The 19034-nt window shown below is 34.4% G+C and overlaps 2 protein-coding genes across 3 annotated transcripts; both read left to right on the plus strand.

The window, feature by feature from the left end:
• Window positions 1-25: 25 nt before the first annotated feature.
• Window positions 26-9081, plus strand: LOC134244541 (uncharacterized). The gene is made up of 4 exons (XM_062726803.1): window positions 26-159; window positions 7490-7589; window positions 8047-8234; window positions 8306-9081. The coding sequence occupies exons 1-4, from the start codon at window positions 105-107 to the stop codon at window positions 8542-8544; spliced, it is 582 nt and encodes a 193-aa protein (XP_062582787.1). The 5' UTR covers window positions 26-104; the 3' UTR covers window positions 8545-9081.
• Window positions 9082-11125: 2044 nt separating this feature from the next.
• Window positions 11126-18742, plus strand: LOC134244504 (uncharacterized). 2 transcript variants are annotated; one of them, XM_062726767.1, is made up of 9 exons: window positions 11126-11633; window positions 13601-13630; window positions 14506-14606; window positions 16725-16844; window positions 16934-17071; window positions 17149-17280; window positions 17911-18024; window positions 18108-18245; window positions 18437-18742. In XM_062726767.1, exons 3-9 carry the CDS (start codon window positions 14531-14533, stop codon window positions 18655-18657), a joined length of 939 nt encoding a protein of 312 aa, XP_062582751.1. In that variant the 5' UTR covers window positions 11126-11633; window positions 13601-13630; window positions 14506-14530; the 3' UTR covers window positions 18658-18742. The 2 variants fall into 2 exon arrangements, with proteins under 2 accessions (XP_062582751.1, XP_062582750.1); XM_062726766.1 differs by having other exon boundaries at window positions 13601-13624.
• The last annotated feature ends 292 nt before the right edge of the window (window positions 18743-19034 follow it).

Here is a 19034-nt window from a genome sequence, read left to right on the forward strand (position 1 = left end):
GAAGATTATATAATAACAAAGAGAACTTTAAAGATAAAACATTCACGAGTAAAAGAAGTACAGGTGGACAAGCTTCTTATTACAGAGTTTATCGGTAATAAAAAATGACTGTTCACATTCAAGTGGTCCTCTTGGGTATCCTTTCCTGTCTTATATCAGGTAATTTTGTATTTAATTAATCAAAGTTTTAATCAAAATTAATTTTTATTTGTAAAAATACGCACACGTGGGAATGGGTGTTTGGATTTGTGTGTGTGTCGGTGAAGATAAACTGTCTAATAGTTTTTTCTTCGCGATTATTGAAAAATAATTATTTTTAATTGTCAAAATCACAAAATATGATGTACATAATTATGACTGCAAAAGGGTTATTTCTTTCTTTTAAAAAATACTTTCTTTTTATAACATACTTGACTACAAAACAGGTTACCATAGGTCCATGCATACCGAGTGTCTATTTAGTTCCGGTATATCATACTATAGGTAAAATCAAATAATCTAGTTACACCTGTAATTTATCAAACACAAAGTATACCTTAAAAAGGACTTAAAACATGACATATATTATGGTGTAACTAAGAAAGATGAATACAATGTGAACAAATATTACAACGTTTCTAGCTTAATCATAGAATCCCCTTTGCCGCATTAAGCGCGTTACAACTTTTTGTTCATCGTTTTTCCCCAAATGGTACTCTATAGCTAGTTTATACATGTATAAATATTTTACGACTACTTGGTTATGTATCGGGATCAAAAGGGGGATGTAAAAGGGTTAATTTTTACTGGTGAAATTCTTCATGGAATAGAGAGGAATTTAAACATTTGAGAAATATGTAATTATCTATGACCAAGCATGCAGGTTCGGCAATGCATTTGATCTAACGCGTTTTCAGTAGTTTTTAGGAAACGAAGAAAATATAACAAGAAAAGTGAGACGTTGAATGTTTGTTTGCATTAGTCTTAAAAGCAAACAAACCTTGTGATAGCAACAAGGATGTGAAGATAACAGAATGGGTAACATGGGTAACCTGTCCCTTAAAGTTCATATCGATTTAAATTCACGCAAATGCAGTGTAATCTAATTTGCCCCCAATTCCCTCCCCCAATGGTCATACACGGACTCTCCGACCCCAAATATTTTTATACAAAGAAAGCTTATTTGTTTTTAACTCTCTAAATAATATTGTATTGAACTGCTTCTCGTAAAAGGCGACTAAATATCCCACCGTATATTCAGGCCCCGTGTCACAGCAGGTGTTTTTTTAAGTGCCGAGTATAGGCCTAAATTTGCAGCCCTTCACCGGCAATGGTGACGTCTCCATATCAGTGAAATATTCTGGAGAGGGACGTTAAACAGTATACAGTATACAATCTAAATAATAAATATCCCAAGATTCATTTTTTTTGTCGAGGATTTCTCTTTTCTATTCAATGTGTTAACCTCTAGTCTAACCCTCTCCCTCATAATCATATACACATATACTTACAAGTCATGCACGTTCAAAGAAGAAATTCGTCAAATATCACACCTCCGTGGTTAATACTTTAAGTATACCAGTTAAATAAGATGAGTTTGATCTACCCTCTTTGTACTGAATTCCCTGATAAAATTCTGACAAAGATACTAGTATACATGATGTATATTGCTGGGTCAAGATAACCAAGACAGGCTACTGACAAATAAATTGATGTTACAGGGATTTCAACAAAGTAAGCATTTGCAATTTTTTTTTGATATAGTGGCATTGTAAGCAAATATTATATATAATTGTTCATTGCCCCCCCCCCCCCCCCCCCCGCTCGAAAAGTGAAAGGGTATATACATGTAGTAATCGGGATGTCCGTCTGTTACGCTTTGGGATACCCATCTTTTACCCGCAACTGCAGGAGTCCTGGCTTGCCACTGATTAAATTTGATGAGATTTTCACAGAAACTATGCTACTTAGTGCCCTTCTGCACCCTCACTTTTAGTTTTTGATCGAACACATACTTCGGGTTTCCATAGCAAAAACATGGACACTGTCATTATAACCCCTCCCCGCAAGCTTGAAAAATGGGAGGGTATATAGTAGTAGATATCATTTAGTGAGCTCAGCGCTCCCAGAACCTTGCAGCTCTAGTTTTATACATATTATTAGGCCTTTGCTTTTATACTGAATTTGACTACAGAATGTTCAGTCTCTTGATCAATACTTAAAGGAATCACAGCGGATGTGCAGACACGTAGCAACAGTGGGTGGGGGCGGCATGAGGGCCTGCCTTTTTTTTCCCAAGCAAACTTTTTACTATTCAAATTGGTCATTGAAAGGCCGGTTGCCCCCCACGTTCTGGTGCGGCAATATGAAATAAGGGTAAATACATGTAGGAGTATTGTATGAAAACAAGAGGCCCACAGGCCTTATAGGTCACCTGAGTATCATGCAACAACTTTCAAACAATTAAAATTGGTTCATGTTTTAAACCAGAGGCCATGAAATTCACAATTCACAATTTTGAAAGAGGCTCCATTGCTTATCATTTAAGAAATAAACAACGTCATAGGCGTAGTCACAGGGGGGGCAGCGGGGGCACTAGCCCCCCCACTTTCAGATCTGGGGGGGCAAGAGTATGTCTGTGCCCCCCCACTTTTTAATGAAGAACAAAATCACAGATATATGAAATAATAGCAATACATAGTTGTATAACAAAATTGTGTAGGAAAATTGAAATTGAAAATAATATGTCTTTGAAAAAAAAGTTGGCCACTACCCAACACTGACCTTAATAGCTGAAATTATTCTTGAAGTCGATATACTAGTTATACTAGTTTTCTGAATGTTATTACCCAAGTGTGAAGAGTTATCGTTCTTCGAACAAATATGCATGATACAAAAAATAAAAATAGGGCAGTTTTCTACAATTTTTGAAAAGTTTTATCATACAATTAAATACATTGACCAAAATTGAATTTTTAAAGATATAAATCAGCAATTTTAATTATTCTGAATTTCTTTTTTCTCAAAGAATATTATTAAAAACTTATTTTTATTCCTTTTACGAAAAGTTTCATATATATACTTCTCGACAGAAGAACAAGTGTAATAGAGGAAGTGTTCTAGAGGAATTTGATAGAGCAATTTCTCTCTTAGCAAAAGCAATTGCATCTGTAGTCCTATGAACGCAATTGATGACCACATGTTTAGAGTGGGAGAGAGCAGTGGATAAGCAAAAGCAATTGCATCTGTAGTCCTATGAACGCAATTGATGACCACATGTTTAGAGTGGGAGAGAGCAGTGGATATGCAAATATAATTATAAATTTAGCATGCTTACTCTATTTACCCAAATACCCAGATGTAGATCAGAGTAACAAAGAGAAAGTGCACTTCCACTTTATAACCAGTTGTACACCTCATCCCAAAGGAACCACTGACCCTGGGGCCACATATTTCAAAATTTTGCAAATTTTATCATAAAATGGTTGATTAAACCTAAAGAGCAGATATCAAAGCATTAATTTATTTTCAGACTATGAAGCCCCCCCCCCCCCGACCGGGGGCATAAAAAATAACCATTTTGCTAGATGCACCTTTCTTCATCATAGATATATATACTTGGATCATTGGCATAAAACACAGGAGCAAAGGAAAAGATTTTCAAAGAATTAATGCATTTTCACTATATAATCAATAGAGCCCCGCCTCATACCAGAACCCCTGATCCTGGGGCCATAAAATTCACAATTTTAGAAGAGGCACTCTTTCTTAACATAACTATGAACTTAATTAGTTTATTTAATACCCTGAAGCAGAGTTAAAGATTTTCAAAGAATTAATGCATTTCACTATCTGATCAATAGAGCCCCGCCCTAACACTATAACCCCTGATCCTGGGGCCATAAAATTCACAATTTTGGAAGTGGCACTCTTGCTCATCATAACTATGTGTTTTGTTAGTTCATTTAATACCCAGAAGCAGAGAAGAAGATTTTCAAAGAATTAATGCATTTTCACTATATGATCAATAGAGCTCCGCCCTAACACCAGAACCCCTACCTGGGGCCATAAAATTCACAATTTTGGAAGAGGCACTTTTGCTCAACATAACTATGTACTTACATGGTTTATTTAATACCCAGGAGCAGAGAAGAAGATTTTCAAAGAATTATTGCATTTTCACTATATGATCAATAGAGCCCCACCCTAACACCAGAACCCCTGACCCTGGGGCCATAAAATTCACAACTTTGGTAGAGGCACTCTTGCTCAACATAACTATGTACTTAGTTAGTTTACTTAATACCCAAGAGCAGAGAAGAAGATTTTCAAAGAAATAATGCATTTTCACTATATAATCTATATAGCCCCGCCCTAGCACAAAAACCCCTGACCCTGGGGCCATGAATTTCACAATTTTGGTAGAGGACTCAATGCTGATTACAGTCATGCCAACAGTTTTCCTGCTTGATGTCCAGGAGTAAAGAAGAAGATTTTTAAAGATTGCAATAATTTTGGTGGTTTTGGCCCCACCCCTCAGGCCCCAGGGGGGCGGGGACCATAAAATTCACAATTTTTGTTCCCCTTCACCCATAAATGCTGTATACCAAATTTGGTTGAAATTGGTTCAGTGGTTTCAGAGAAGAAGCTGAAAATGTTCAAATGTTAACACACGACGGACGACGAACGACGGACGACGACAGACAAAAACAGATAGCAATAGGTCACCTGAGTTACTCAGGTGACCTAAAAATGGTACAGAAATAAGTAAAACGTCTACCCCCCCCCCCCCCACACACACACACCCTCACACGCACGAATAGGATTGGGCAAATTTCCTCTTTGTTTTGGATTGACAACTTTTTTTCAGGTGAGTCATTTTTTTTCTGGTTGGCCCCCAGAAAACTTTCAAAAAAGATGCTACGTCACTGAATTGTGAGCAGAGGATGTTTACTCCTCCTAGGTATTTGATCCCATCATTTGCATATCCGGGGTGCGTGTTAACATATTCAAGTACTCTAGATTACCAAGTTTTGGCAATATCTTAGGCTTATTTTTGCGAGATAGCTACTAATATTTCATATTTTAATGAAAGACAATCAAATTATCACGACTTCTAAGGATTTTTTTAAATTTGTACATTTCAAAGAATTGTGGTCCCCCGCTTTCGGTGTCTTTGTGGGTGAGATGTTATTTTTTATGACATATTGTGTCTAATATGCACACCCTATCATATGTCATTTATTTAGAAATTATCATTGAAGTTAATATTTTTTTAAAAATAAGGTCAATCGTCAAGGTCAAGGTCAAGGGGTAAGAAATCATAGCATGCTCGGAATTATCTTGTCACAGGTAATGCGCATGTCAAATATGAAAGCCCTATCTCTTCTCAATATAAAGAACAAGATGTGTTTGTGAAACATGAGGGCTTGAATTTTTCTTAATTGCAAATTAAATATATCACTATCTAAAGTAGGGTTTTTCTCACAAGAAATGCGATTGTGAAATACAAAATCCCTAGCACCATCTGTTCAAAAGTTATAGTCGAGGATAAAGTTTTGAAAGGTAGGTCAAACTCCAAGGTGAAAGGGTTTGAGTTGTAGTGTTCTTAAGAAAGGTCTTGTCACAAGTAATACTTATGTGAACGATGAAAACCCTAACCCTAACCGTTCAAAAGTTATTGCCAGGGTTAAAGTTTTTTAAAAGTAGGTCAACTCCAAAGTCAAGGTCAAAGGGGTAAAGTTCTTGGTATCCAATGAAAGGTTTTCTCAAAAGGATTACAATTATTATGTGAAGAAAAAAAGCCTTAGCCCTTACCATTCAAAAGTTATGGTCAAGATTAAAGTTTTTTTTCATAAGTACATAAATCTCCAAGGTCAAGGTCAAAATGTCAAAGTTATTGGCATCCAATGAAAGGTCTTGCTACAAAAAAAAAATTGTGAAATAGGAAAGTCCTAGTATGTACCATTCAAAAGTTGTGGCTTAGGTCAAAGTTTTTGAAAAGAAGGTCAAACTCCAAGGTCATAGTTCCTGATATCCAATGAAAGGTCTTTTTACAAGAGTTACATATACGAAGTACGAAACCCCTTGCCCTTACCGTTCAAAAATTATGGTCAAGTTTAAAGTTTCTTCATAAGTACGTAAATCTCCAAGGTCAAGAGGTCAAAGTTGTTGGTATACCATAAAAGGTCTTGCCACAAAGAATACATATGTGAAATATGAATGTCCAAGTATCAACTGTTCAAAAGTTGTGACCAAAGTTAAAGTTTTTGAAAAAGAGGTTAAAAATCCAAGGTCAAGGTCAAAGGGTCTAAGTTTTTGGTGCTCAGTGAAAGGTCTTCTCACAAGGATTACGTATGTGAAGTATGAAAGATCTAGCCCTTACCATTCAAAAGTTATTGTCAAGGTTAAAGTTTTTTGTAAGTACATAAATCTCCAAGGTCAAAAGGTCAAAAGTTGTTGGCATCCAATGAAAGGTCTTGCTACAAAAAATACTTTTGTGAAATATGAAAGTCCTTGTATATATCATTCAAAAGTTGTGGCTAAGGTCAAAGTTTTTAAAAAGAAGGTCAAACTCCAAGGTCAAAGTTCTTGGCATCCAATGAAAGGTCTTTTCACAAGAATTACATATGTAAAGTACGAAACCCCTAGCCCTTACCGTTCAAAAATCATTGTCAAGTTTAAAGTTTTTATAAATACATAAATCTCCAAGGTCAAGGTCAAAAGGTAAAAATTGTTGGTATACCATAAAAGGTCTTGCCACAAAGAATACATATGTGAAATATGAATGTCCAAGTATCCACTGTTCAAAAGTTGTGACCAAGGTTAAAGTTTTTAAAAAGTAGGTAAAAATTCAAGGTCAAAGTCAACGGGTCAAAGTTCTCGGTGTTCAGTGAAAAGTCTTCTCACAAGGATTACATATTTGAAGTATGAAAGCCCTAGCCCTTACCATTCAAAAGTTTTTGTCGAGGTTAAAGTTTTCCGTAAGTACATACTAGTAAATGTCCAAGGTCAAAAGGTCACTACAAAGAATACATATGTGAAATATGAAAGTCCTAGTGCCTACCATTTAAAAGTTATGACCAAAGTAAAAGTTTGGAATTTTTGTGTTAAAGTTGGTCAAAAAAGTGGGTCAAACTCCAAGGTCAAGGTTAAAAGGTCAAATTTGGTGGTACCCAAAGAAAGGTCTTGTCACAAGGAATACGCATGTGAAATATAAAAGTCATAGCTCCACTAAATCAAAAGTTAAGGGCAAGGTTAAAGTTTTTGTGACGGACGGACAGCTAGACAGACTGACGGACAGACGAATGAGATTTAATGTCCCCTCGCTTTCGCGAAAGCGGGGGACAAAAATATACATGAATACGAGTATGAGTAAATTTTTTGCGAGAAGACTGCACTAGTCTTACCTTAGTTCTTTCGAATAAAATAAAAGTGATTAAAAGTATTACAAACAACAATATTTTCTGTTTAAATTAGTTCACTAATCTTTTGATTTTTTGTTTTGAAGAAAATGACGCAAATGATATGTATACCTTCAAAAAGGGAGATGATAGTATATTTTACTACAAATATTATTACTATGCAGAAGAGGCAGCAAAAAGTAAAATGTAAGTACACTGTACCAATGCTATCGTGTGTCGAGTGGTGTCTGTAAACTATTTCAATTTTATTATTTCATGTTATCATGAAAAAGTCATTTTGCAGCAAACCTTTGTATACAACGTTTAAGTACTGCCTTATACAGTACATGACTTGTATATGACATACAATTTATATGTTTTCTACAATTAATTTATTATGAGAGTTTATAATAAACAGATACTTTAATTTTTAATTTTGGTTGCTTGATATTTTATTTTTGGACATTTTATATCCAGTCAGTGATCAGAGACTAGTTGTGACTTTCATTAAAACACACTCCAAATTGGACGTCAAACAACATACAATCAACCAGTCAGTCATACGAAAATGTAGGCAACTAGTAGAATGTTAGTCTCAGCGATAATGTACATTTGGAATTACTCAATTAGTCTTGGTAATCGGGTTTTTCCTTCTTATCCCCAGGAGTACAGGCGAAATAGTAGGACTCGTCTTTGGAATCATAGGGGGTTGTCTTGTGTTCGTGTTTCTCTGTGTTTGCTGCATTGTTTGGTGTGTCCGCAGTAGTGAACCCAGAGGAGCGCCCCCCGGGCGAATGTCAAACTTCAACCTGTCTCCACAGACTCGGAGGAGAGAACGCACGCTAGGAGAAGGTAGAAAAATATTTCAATTGAGACAATCTTGAATAAATTGGCAACATTTTTAACCTTCCATTTCTTTGCAGTTCCGAGAAGAGTGGGTGAATTGAGAATTGTTCGAATTTTTGGAATTCGTGTGCAAGGACCGGAAGAAGGGGCTTCAAATCCCACAATGCCGCCAGAATACAGCGAAGTGGCGAAGAATCAACCGCCATCTTATGAAGAAGCGACCTCTGGTGGAATAGTAAATCCAGGTTGTGGAATGTCAAATCCAAGTGATTCATCACATTTCCAAGATACAAGAACAATTGACTCTAATGCATAATAGTCATGTCATTTAAGAGAGAGAGAGAGAGAGAGAGAGACAGAGAAAGAGAGAGAGCGAGAGTTATATTTATAATGCATGATATTAATATGCCATTTAGGAGAGAGAGAGAGAGAGAGGAGAGAGAGAGATCATGGTAATGCGATTGCAATGAAGTATTGTTTATATTGTTTTGTGTATACCAGTTTCAAAAAGTAAGGTTCCTTGCCACATGAACTTGACAGTTGAAAGTGAAAATAAAAGGAAGATCCTTTTAAGAGCTCTACAGTTCACATTTTAGGACTTAGAATTTCAGTATGAAGGTAGATTTATTTAATATTTCAGATAAAAATGGTGAGGAAATACTTTCTTGTCGGTATGTTTTCATTAATTCTGGTTAGAAATTGCAAACTTATAATCTTTCTTACACATAATTGTATTTTATAATTTTTGTAAATAAAGTCACATCTGTGTAAGAGTTTGCAGGCGCGGATCCAGAATTTTTTTCGATAACTTCTAATGCTTCAAACCATTGACTAACTTTTCATACCAATTTAACACAAATTCGGTATACTGGGGGGGGGGGGGGGGTCTGCGTTTTCCGAGGTGGGTCAAAGGTAAATTTTTATTGCTTTAGTATATAAATTTAATAACCTTTCAAATCTCAGGGGGGGGGGGGGGGTCCCAACTCCCCCTCTAGATCCGTGCATGGTTTGAATAGTGTTATTTTCCTTCGAACAATCAAAAGCACAGTTATCAAACGGAAGTTTAACCATTATTTTTTATTCAATCTTTCACTATAAAAAGGAAGCAAAAAAGAAAAGGAATATAATTAAAATTTGCAAACAACATAAACAGCCTGAGATAAATGTTTACAGTATGACAAACAAGAGGTAGAAAATTTATTGTCAGTTATAATACAATTTTCTTTAAAATAGCACATAGTATATGAATGCTTTATAAAAAAAATTCGAGATCTTCAAAATTTGCAACAAATTCACAAAAGTTTAAATTATTCGTCTTTGCACACATCAGAGTTTCTTCAGAGTAATATAATTATGTTTCAAAATATGTATTACATTTTTTGCTTCCATTGGGAGATGGTCCCACTCCACATTAAAAAAAACGCATTTTGTGACAAAAAATTCAGTCGTATTGTACAGAAACATTCGAAATCAAGGAATAAAGCACAATCAAATTTTAAATGTCACCACATGCTTTGGGTGCAGTTTTTAGCGTGTCAGTCGCTTAGAAAAAAAATTGCCCCAAGATTATTATCGGTTGGGTTCGGGTCTCAAGAAATCCTTTAATTCAACTATTAGACTAATTATTGCCATAAGTCTAGAAAATATATCTATTAAAAGTTTTTTAAACACAATTTCATACTTTTTTTAAATTGTCGAACTGTGCTTTTAATACATGTAGTTTACAATCTGTGAATTTAATTTGTTTACATTTGAAGCTCATGCAACTGTAAATATTCAGGTAAATAAGGCATTTTAAATTGCTCGCCTTGCTCGCCCATCTTCTTATATGTCTCCTTGGAAGTTATTGTAATTTTTAAAAGGCGTCAGATAGAGACAGCAACAGTTTAAGGAAAATTATTTGAAAAAAGAAAGAATTGCAGTGACGTAGCATCGTTTTGGAAAGGGGGGGGGGGGGTGCAGAAAAAAAAATGATCAAAAGAAAAAGACATGAACATCAAACCCGATGCAAATTACGTCATTTCCTTTTCGCACAAGCACAAACTAACGCGCACACAAACACACAAAAGCGCAAGAGATACCCCCCCCCAACTCCATTGCGAATGGATAAAAAGCAGCATACCTCTAAGATAATGTCACTTGGCACAGACAAGTAGAGCCAAAGTGAGGTTAAATCTGTGATGTTATGAAATTTATTATACTACATATCTGTAGTTTATTTTCTTTATTTTTGAACATATGGGAAAAAACGCATAAAAACGCAAATTGTGTAAAAATCAGACCTAAAATACAATGGGATGCAAAGTATTTAAAATATGCTTACAATCATTTCATAATACTTACTAATGTTTCTAAATACTAGTAAACTTGCAAAACTATAGAAAAAAAAACATTTGAAATCAATTTTAAAAAAATACTAGTATATTTACTTGAAATACCTAAATGTGTGTTTTTCCCTTACAAATTATCCTCAAATTTTGTCGAATTATTTTTACAGTATTTAGACCATTCCTTGGGCCATCCGAAGTGTTATCGAAGGTTATTTATATATTCTTTTTATTTCATCTACAAGTGGGTTAATTATGTTCTATTTCTCATTAGATTAAATAGACTAGACAAACTTCTCAATATAGCTTTTAAAGCCACTTCATCGTTATTCATACATTAATTTTCTGATTAAATATGCTTTGCAACTTTCAACCACATTCTCAAACATTGATATGTGGAAAAGTGTACGTGTAAAATATTATTAGAGAACAAAACATTCATAAAGAGTTTTTTATTTGCAATTATAAAACATAACAGTCTGATGTATGTGTTGTAACTGGATTGTTAATAGACAAAGTACACAATCTGAAAAATCTTCACATCTGGAGTACTACAAATCGAATTGCATGCATAAAGGACGAAAAAAGCATCTTCACGTCGTTTAAATATACATGTATACATGCAGTCATAAACCTTAAATACTGTTCGTTATCTCCATATATTTCATCATCCTTACCTCTTTTTTCGAAACTATATGGAACTACATCAGTTCTATAAACATAACAGAGTTTTGCAAATTGATTTTGCAATTGAGAATTTCTTTTCTTAAAAAAAATCCAGGACATTAAAATTTTTAATTCAGCTTTTTTAATTAATTTTTTTTATTCATGGCGCTAAACTAAAACAAAGGCAGACGGAATTTGAATGACAGGTTTAATTGACACAACATACATAAATGCATGTGATGAAATAATCACATATTAAAGAAATCCAGGGAATTCCTTTGTGTATCTACGCGTGCGTAAAATTGCGCACATATACATGAAGAATTTTCCTTACATTTTGCAATGAAGTGTCTTGTAAATCAAACAACAAAGTTTAATTCTTGATAGTCGTTCTACGTTCATTGAAGTACAGGTACTTTTTATTATTATATATGTATTATTATTATAATTATTTGTCTATTAGTTGACATTGTGCATCACTGTACTCGGTATAGTAATTGTATGTAATTGAGTTCAATCATGCATGTGAAGATACTATATGTGCTATATATTTATTAGCTTAGCGAGGCGATCCACTGCATAAAAAATTTGGATTTACAAAACAAGTAAATATAATGTACATTTTATATTCACAATGCATTTATTTGGCTTTTCTGAAAAAAGTCTAAGTTTAAAACTGTAACAATACTTCACATGTACTTAAATATGATGTGATGTACCACTTTTTTGTTTGACTTTACAAAAAGGTATAAATAAATATTTACAAGCATTAGCACAGTATTTGAGGTAGATTAAATCTGATAATTGCAAATCTTAAATTTAATTTAATACCATCTTTAATAACCACAAACGATAATAATTATGGTTTAACACTCTACTGAATAAACCTTGTCCACATGCTAAATAAGCCCTTCATTTAAATTTACCTAAAATTTTGATAAACATGATTGGGTATCATGCGACTATATGTTCAATGAAAAAATATCTTTCCCTATTCCCCATTACTTTTTTTTATTCCCTGAATTTTCCTTGACTTCGAAATCTAGCATAAGCATTGGGCTGATTTTTTATGGCCCATTATAGATCTATATTTTATCTTTAATACTGATGAGAGTATTGTACGAGGGCTGTTCAATAAACAATGTCCTCAACTCTATGACATACAACATAGGTATCATGTGACATTAAGCTTGACTTTCTCTTATGATTGAATCGACAACAATGAATTGATAACAGTTAATGTGACTACTTTTCATCTCATATTTTCATTGTGAGGAGCTGCAAACCAATGGCTATTCCAGACAATATCTGTCACCCTTCGACTTGGTTCATTTTCCAAACTTGAAAAAAAACACCTTTCAGAAAGGAGAAACAAGTCCAGGAAATTATAGGATCTGCCATATTTCAGTATATTCCAATATGGGCCATACTCATAATGAGTTCTAAATACAATCAGAAATCGGATGAAAGTGTTACGTAGATGTGTTATAATTAAAATAGAATAATTTATTAAATAATTAAAACGAAGACATTGAAAAGCGTCTCTTGCTTCCGTGTCCGAGCACCGAGGACATTAATATATATTGAACAACCCTAGTACAGTTACTCTATAATTTTTTTATTATACCCCCCGCTTGAAAAGTGGGAGGGTATATGGTAATCGGTATTTCCGTCCGTCCGTCTGTTATGCTTTGGGGTACCCATCTCTTATCCGCAACTCCTCTAATACCACTGAAGGAATTTAATGAAACTTTCACAGAATCTTCATTACATATTGCCATTGTGCACCTCTTATTTTACTTTTTGATCTGACATATATTTTGGATTTTCCAGAGCAAAACATGGACACTGCCATAATATTCATATGGGAGGCGGGGGGTATCATTTAGTGAGCTCATTGCTCACAGTACCTCTAGTTTTTATTTTAAAGTGCATGGACACAGATTTTGTTCATTAGCCTAATACACAACAAGATTGCCACTTTTTCCTATTAGTATCAAGAATAAAAGTAAAATTTGAGAGAGTGCGATGATGTGTCAATCAAACCTATCCAAAATTTAAAGTTTCAGTAACTTTAAGATGAAATAAAATTGTTAATTTTTTGTGTGAAATGCTATTAAAATATATAAGTCGTGATATTATACAGAAAATATTTACTTCAAATATGTGTCCATGCGCCTTTAATTATCTTCTATATTAACCTACAAAACCATTACAAGGATGTAGTTTCGTTTCTCGGCGAATATTTTAGACAATCCTCATATGGTTTAGAGTAATTTTTTGCACTTATAAATGAAACATCCATGCTCTTTGAATAATAATAATTATACAATTTTTTTTAAAAATAAATAGTTACTTGTGACATATCTTATATTGCAGGGGACTTTGCAGTTAAAGCAGAATGTGAGTGTTGACATACATGACACACACCCCCTCTCTCTCTCTCTCTCTCGACTCTATGACTATATGATTATATTTAAACGAGGTGAAAATACTTTTTTTTCGTGTCATATGCATGCGATCCGATTGGTAGTACTCCAATTCTGTTTCTTTGATGTAACAATTTTTCAGATTGAGCACTTTGTCTGATAACATCTCATTTACAGCACATACATCAGACTGCTATGTTTTATAATTGAAAAAAAAAACTCTTTATGAATGTTTTGTTCTCTTATAATATTTTACATGTAAACTTTCCCAAATAATAATGTTTGAGAATTGTTGTTGAAAGAATATTTAATCAGAAATTTAATGTTGAAAGAATATTTAATCAGAAATTTAATGTCTGAATAAAGATGAAGTGGCTTTCAAAACTACTGTATATTGAGAGGTTTGTCTATTTCATCTTATGAGAAATAGAACATTAATAAACCCACTTGTAAATTATTTGGGGGAAAAATACATAAATACTTCAATAATACTTCAGATTGACCAAGGGATGGTTTAAATGCTGTAAAAATAATTCGACAAAATTTGAGAATAATTGGGGGGGGGGGTTACACATTTGGGTATTTCAAGTAAATACTAGTACAGCAAAACTCGGTTATAACGAAGTCACTTGGACCTATGAAAATACTTCGTTATATCCGTAATTCGTTATAACCGTATAAGAAATTCATTAAATTTATACAGCTGGGGATCCAAGATGACTTCGCTATATCCGTAAATTCGCAATATCCGTGTTCGTACTAAGCGAGTTTTACTGTATTTCGATCTTTTCTTTTCTGGAAAATTTTTTCTATAACTTTTGGAAGCTTATTTTAACTTTGAGTTTGTTTTTTTAGGTCCGATTTTTCCACAATTTGGGGTATGTTTTGGTCGATCCTCTGCAAGGCCATCATTGGAATTTTTCTCTGCGTCTTTATACCAGTACACTTTTATACTGGTACGTCCTAAAATAAAACTCACCTGGATGGATCAGGCAGAAAAAGAGGGCTTTGTAATTAATTAATGTTATGGTATAACACTATATACTGAAGTATGCACATATTATTATCAAAACATTAGTAGAACTCCAAGACCAAAATTTCAGACATACTAGAGTCCCCAAATATTCACTCAATGTAAATTTACGACGACGTTTTTAACCTCTTGCGCGTGCCCCCTCCCCACTTTCAAAGCCACAAAGCGTAGCATCCCCTCGCAAAGAGCATATTTATTTAATCAAGACAGTGTTTGATATCAATCCCGAATCAAATTAGTTCATGCATTTCCATTTTGCACAAGGAAAAACTAACACACATACAAAGCACACACATGGGCTTATCCCATCCAACTCTGTTTTGAGGGGATAAAAAGCAGCCAATCCTTATTAGAAAAAAAAAGAAAATGTTAAACTCCATGTCACATGGCACAAAAGACAAAGAGCGCTAGAGTGTGGGGTATTGAAATTTATTAAACTTTGTAGTTCATTTTCTTTATTCCTGAACATGTTGGGGAAAAGTAAATATATGCAAGTCCTCGCTATACTTAAAGAATGAATTTAATAGCTACCCAGTTTTATACGGTATAAACTGGGTTGGGACGGTTTACGTTTTAAAAAACCGCGAGGCTGATTATTAAAAAAAAGATAAACTGTCCAACATAGTTCAAACTGTATAAAATGGGTAGCATTCATTTGGTGTAAGATTAAAAGATGATTGCTCTTAAAATACGACTTCGATTTGTACAGAATTTGAATGTAATGTCAGGCGGACTGATACGTTTTTGACGCAAGTCATTGTGACGTTGGTAAACCCATTTTATACGATATAGGTATTTTTAATCGAATCAAATACAGCATTACAACCAGAATTTAATTATTATATAAGAATGTTTTTGTCGCATAAGTCCAGACTAGTTCCAGATATTCCAAAAGTGATCAAATCCTGCCAAACTCATGATACTCATCAGAGGTCGTCAAGGCTCCTCGAGCGGTCCTCAAGCTAAAGGAGATGTCGATCGAAAACATTGCTTCCTTTGTCGTTCTGAGATTTTTTTTTTACTTTTATGAATGAATGTCGATTTTTTTTTTAATTTGTGAAAGGAAATATTTTATTCAAAGAATGAATTTGTTAAAAGATTTAATTTCATGCACTTTTACATTCATAAATTTCAATTAGTCTTTGACAGAGATAATTCTAATTAAAGAAATAAAATATTTTTAATGTATTTTTTTTGCAAGTGTGTCACAGCGAGCTATTAATAGATTTGTGTATTTGGCGCACGTTACAATTGAAAAATGCGTGGGTCCATCCTCGGGTGGATCCTACTTCATCGGCTGTTACGGCGCTGTCCACTACAGCCTCCAGATGTGTGCCGACTGGGGTGATCAGCCTGGAACCACTTGGCTCTATATCACTGCTGTTCTATTTTACTGTCCATCGTTTACCACTGTTTATTGTCTTTCCAATTCTCTGCTCTTTTTCTCCACAACCACATGGACGCTGATTACGTCTCCCTGCACAGACTCCCTATCAATCTACTTCTCTCTGCACTGTTATGCCAATGGCTCTCAGTGTCCTTTACATCGACTTAAATGTCCTTTAGGAATCCTCTACAACCCACTTCGCGGTTTGTAAATCGTAAACTAAGTTATATTATATCGTATATACATGTAAAATAGTTTAAATTAAGCTTCAATCCTTAATTAAAGTAACAAGGATATAGGAAAAATATGAGAAATAATACCCAAAGCATACAACTATAAATTAAAAACACTGTAAAATGATCTTTTTTCTTTCTTTTTTTAGGGGGGGGGAGGGGGGTATTTTACAATGGGTGTATGTTAAGGCTCCGATATGTCTGTTAGAATACAGTGTCACAGGGAGCTACATCTAGAGTTCAACGTCCATACCTCGAAATTTGCAATATTTCTTTACTGCTATTTATTATGTCAATCATGTAAGTGTACTTAAACGTATATGTAAGCCCCTTACCTTCGGGCGTAATATTACAGCTACATAGGAACCAGTGTTAAATTGATATCTGATATCAAAAATAAACTGTTGTGATTTTTTTTTAGTGTGCATAGAACCAATAATTAAATGTATAAAGAAGAAGTTGAACCGCAGGACTGGGGACACACGAGTAGATGCCCAAGAACAATCATGCAACATACCCCCCGAGAACAACACGAGAGAGCGTTAGTTATGGTCAATTCACAAATAAATAATTATACTTTGTATAAAAGCAAACAAGAGTCTTGACAACAAATTAACTTTTCAATTACAGAGGAAGCAGAGGCAAGGGAGAGAAGGAATAGATTGAGTAGTACAGAAAACCCTATTGTGGGGCAGCCAGCAAGAGAAACTCCAATATGCCGCCCAGAGAACACCGTCAACCTACCTTACATGAACCAGAATACCGAACGTAAGTTATTCAAAGCTTTAATTCATATAAACAGCAAATAAAACGCCTTGACTACTAATTCAATTTTTCTTTTGAAGGGATACCGATAGCCGAATCACGAGAGAGAAATGAAAGATTGCGAAATGGAGAAACACTCATTTGGAGGGAGCCAACAGACTACTCTCCGGGACAAACCATCAGTTTACCTCTCGAGAACCAAATTGGACAAGGTAAACACGGACGCTTGACGTTTTAAACCTTTTTTTTTTTTTTAAATCATAAATATAAAATTCCCTTTCTAAATAAATAATTTTATTAATGAAAAGAAAGGTTAAAAATGTCCCTCAAAGAAGTTGTATCTCAGTACGGGGGAGATACGAGTAGAGGCCCCAGGACGAATAGACCCTTTTCCTATGACATATTTTGTCTAGGAGTTATTTCCCTTAGCCGCCATATTGTAGGGCAACATTCCCAGATCCCTTCATTATTCAACCAAGTTCAATTTGTTATAATAGTTACTAAGGTAAAGATAATGCTATTTTTCTTATGAATATACGTTTGTTAAAGCATCTATTAATTTATGATTATAAGATTGTGAATATTTCCCCCCATATATTTCTTGCATGCATGTTTAAAATTGGTTGCTCAAAGAGGTAAATTCACTACTTTGCCCTACAAGATGGCGGCTAAGGGGAATAACTCCTAGACAAAATATGTCACAGGAAAAGGGTCTATATCCAACATACATGTACCCCTTGAGAACAACATGGGAGAGTGATAGTTATCATATTCAAATCACCGTAAATACTTATACATTGTATGTAAACAAACAAGATAACAAATTAACTTTTCATTCGCAGAGGAAGCAGAGGCAAGGGAGAGTAGTCCTAATAGATTGATTTACCGTATAATATACCCCTCGGGGCACGTCGTCAACCTACCTCACATGAACCAGAATTCAGAAAGTTTAAGTTGTAAGTTATATAAATACGAAGCTTTTATTCACAAACAGCAAAACCAAAGGCCTTGATAACAAAATTCAAGTTTTTCTTTGAAGGGATATCGACTGACGAATCACAAGAGAGGAGGGCTTCACGATTGTGCAGTGAGGAATATCACATAATTTTTACGGAGCCAAGACACTTTTCCTCGGGACACACCGTCAGTTTACCCCTCGAGAACAACATTGTACAAGGTGAACACAGACGATTGGCGTTTTAAACCTTTCGTTTCATAAAATAATATAAAAATTTCCCATTCTATAATAACTTTTTTTTTAATAAAAAGAAAAGGTTTAAAACGTCAAGCGCCTATTCACAAGTAAATCACACTGTGTGCAAATGAACTGTCTTTATACCAAATAATTAATCCTCATTAATTTTATAGAAGAACCCGACTTTACTACTGATCAGCAACCAATTTATACCATCTGTGCAGAGGTAATAGAGGAACTGCCAACAAATAATGATAATGAAAGGAGAGAGGAATTTCAGCCTGATGTGAATTGGACTCTTGTGAGGGAACTATCGAACAGTTCGCCCCTCCCGCCATCGTATGATGACGTCATAAGTAGGCCGCCCCCGTCCTATGACGAAACATTGCAATAAAAGGAAATGAAATGGCTAAGTTATAGAAATGTTCTTCCAAATTTTTACTACAAATATGTGGCTCATATTTTTACAATAAATGTATGACAATACGTACATACATAATCCATGTAATCTTTCATCTACTGTAGAATCATAATTACTCATGGGGGACTGATGTTCATGAATTTCGTGGGTCACCCTTACCCCGTGCAAATTTACATCCCCACGAACGTTTATTTTGTTAAAATATTAAAAATTAAAATGATATCACAGTATATGTTAAGCTAAACTGCGCTGAGTGTTCAATTGAGCTTTCATGGTCGAAGATTAATTGTTGGTGTCAGTTTGAATGTTCTATGAACTCTGTAAACTTTTAAAATAGATATGCTTATTAG

Source organism: Saccostrea cucullata, unplaced genomic scaffold (genome assembly GCF_032062105.1).
Source record: "Saccostrea cucullata isolate Sc308-1 unplaced genomic scaffold, CSIRO_AGI_Scuc_v1 ctg294, whole genome shotgun sequence".
Classification (NCBI taxonomy): Eukaryota; Metazoa; Mollusca; class Bivalvia; order Ostreida; family Ostreidae; genus Saccostrea; species Saccostrea cuccullata.

Bases quoted from the DNA above. Each gene is read 5' to 3' on its own strand.
- LOC134244504 (XM_062726766.1), top strand. The intron at 14,607-16,724 runs GTACGTCCTAAA...ATTTTTTTTTAG, and splicing joins ACCAGTACACTTTTATACTG to TGTGCATAGAACCAATAATT. The intron at 17,072-17,148 runs GTAAGTTATTCA...TTTCTTTTGAAG, and splicing joins CATGAACCAGAATACCGAAC to GGATACCGATAGCCGAATCA.
- LOC134244541 (XM_062726803.1), top strand. From the start codon at position 105: ATGACTGTTCACATTCAAGTGGTCCTCTTGGGTATCCTTTCCTGTCTT. The intron at 160-7,489 runs GTAATTTTGTAT...TTTGTTTTGAAG, and splicing joins CCTTTCCTGTCTTATATCAG to AAAATGACGCAAATGATATG. The intron at 8,235-8,305 runs GTAGAAAAATAT...ATTTCTTTGCAG, and splicing joins AGAACGCACGCTAGGAGAAG to TTCCGAGAAGAGTGGGTGAA.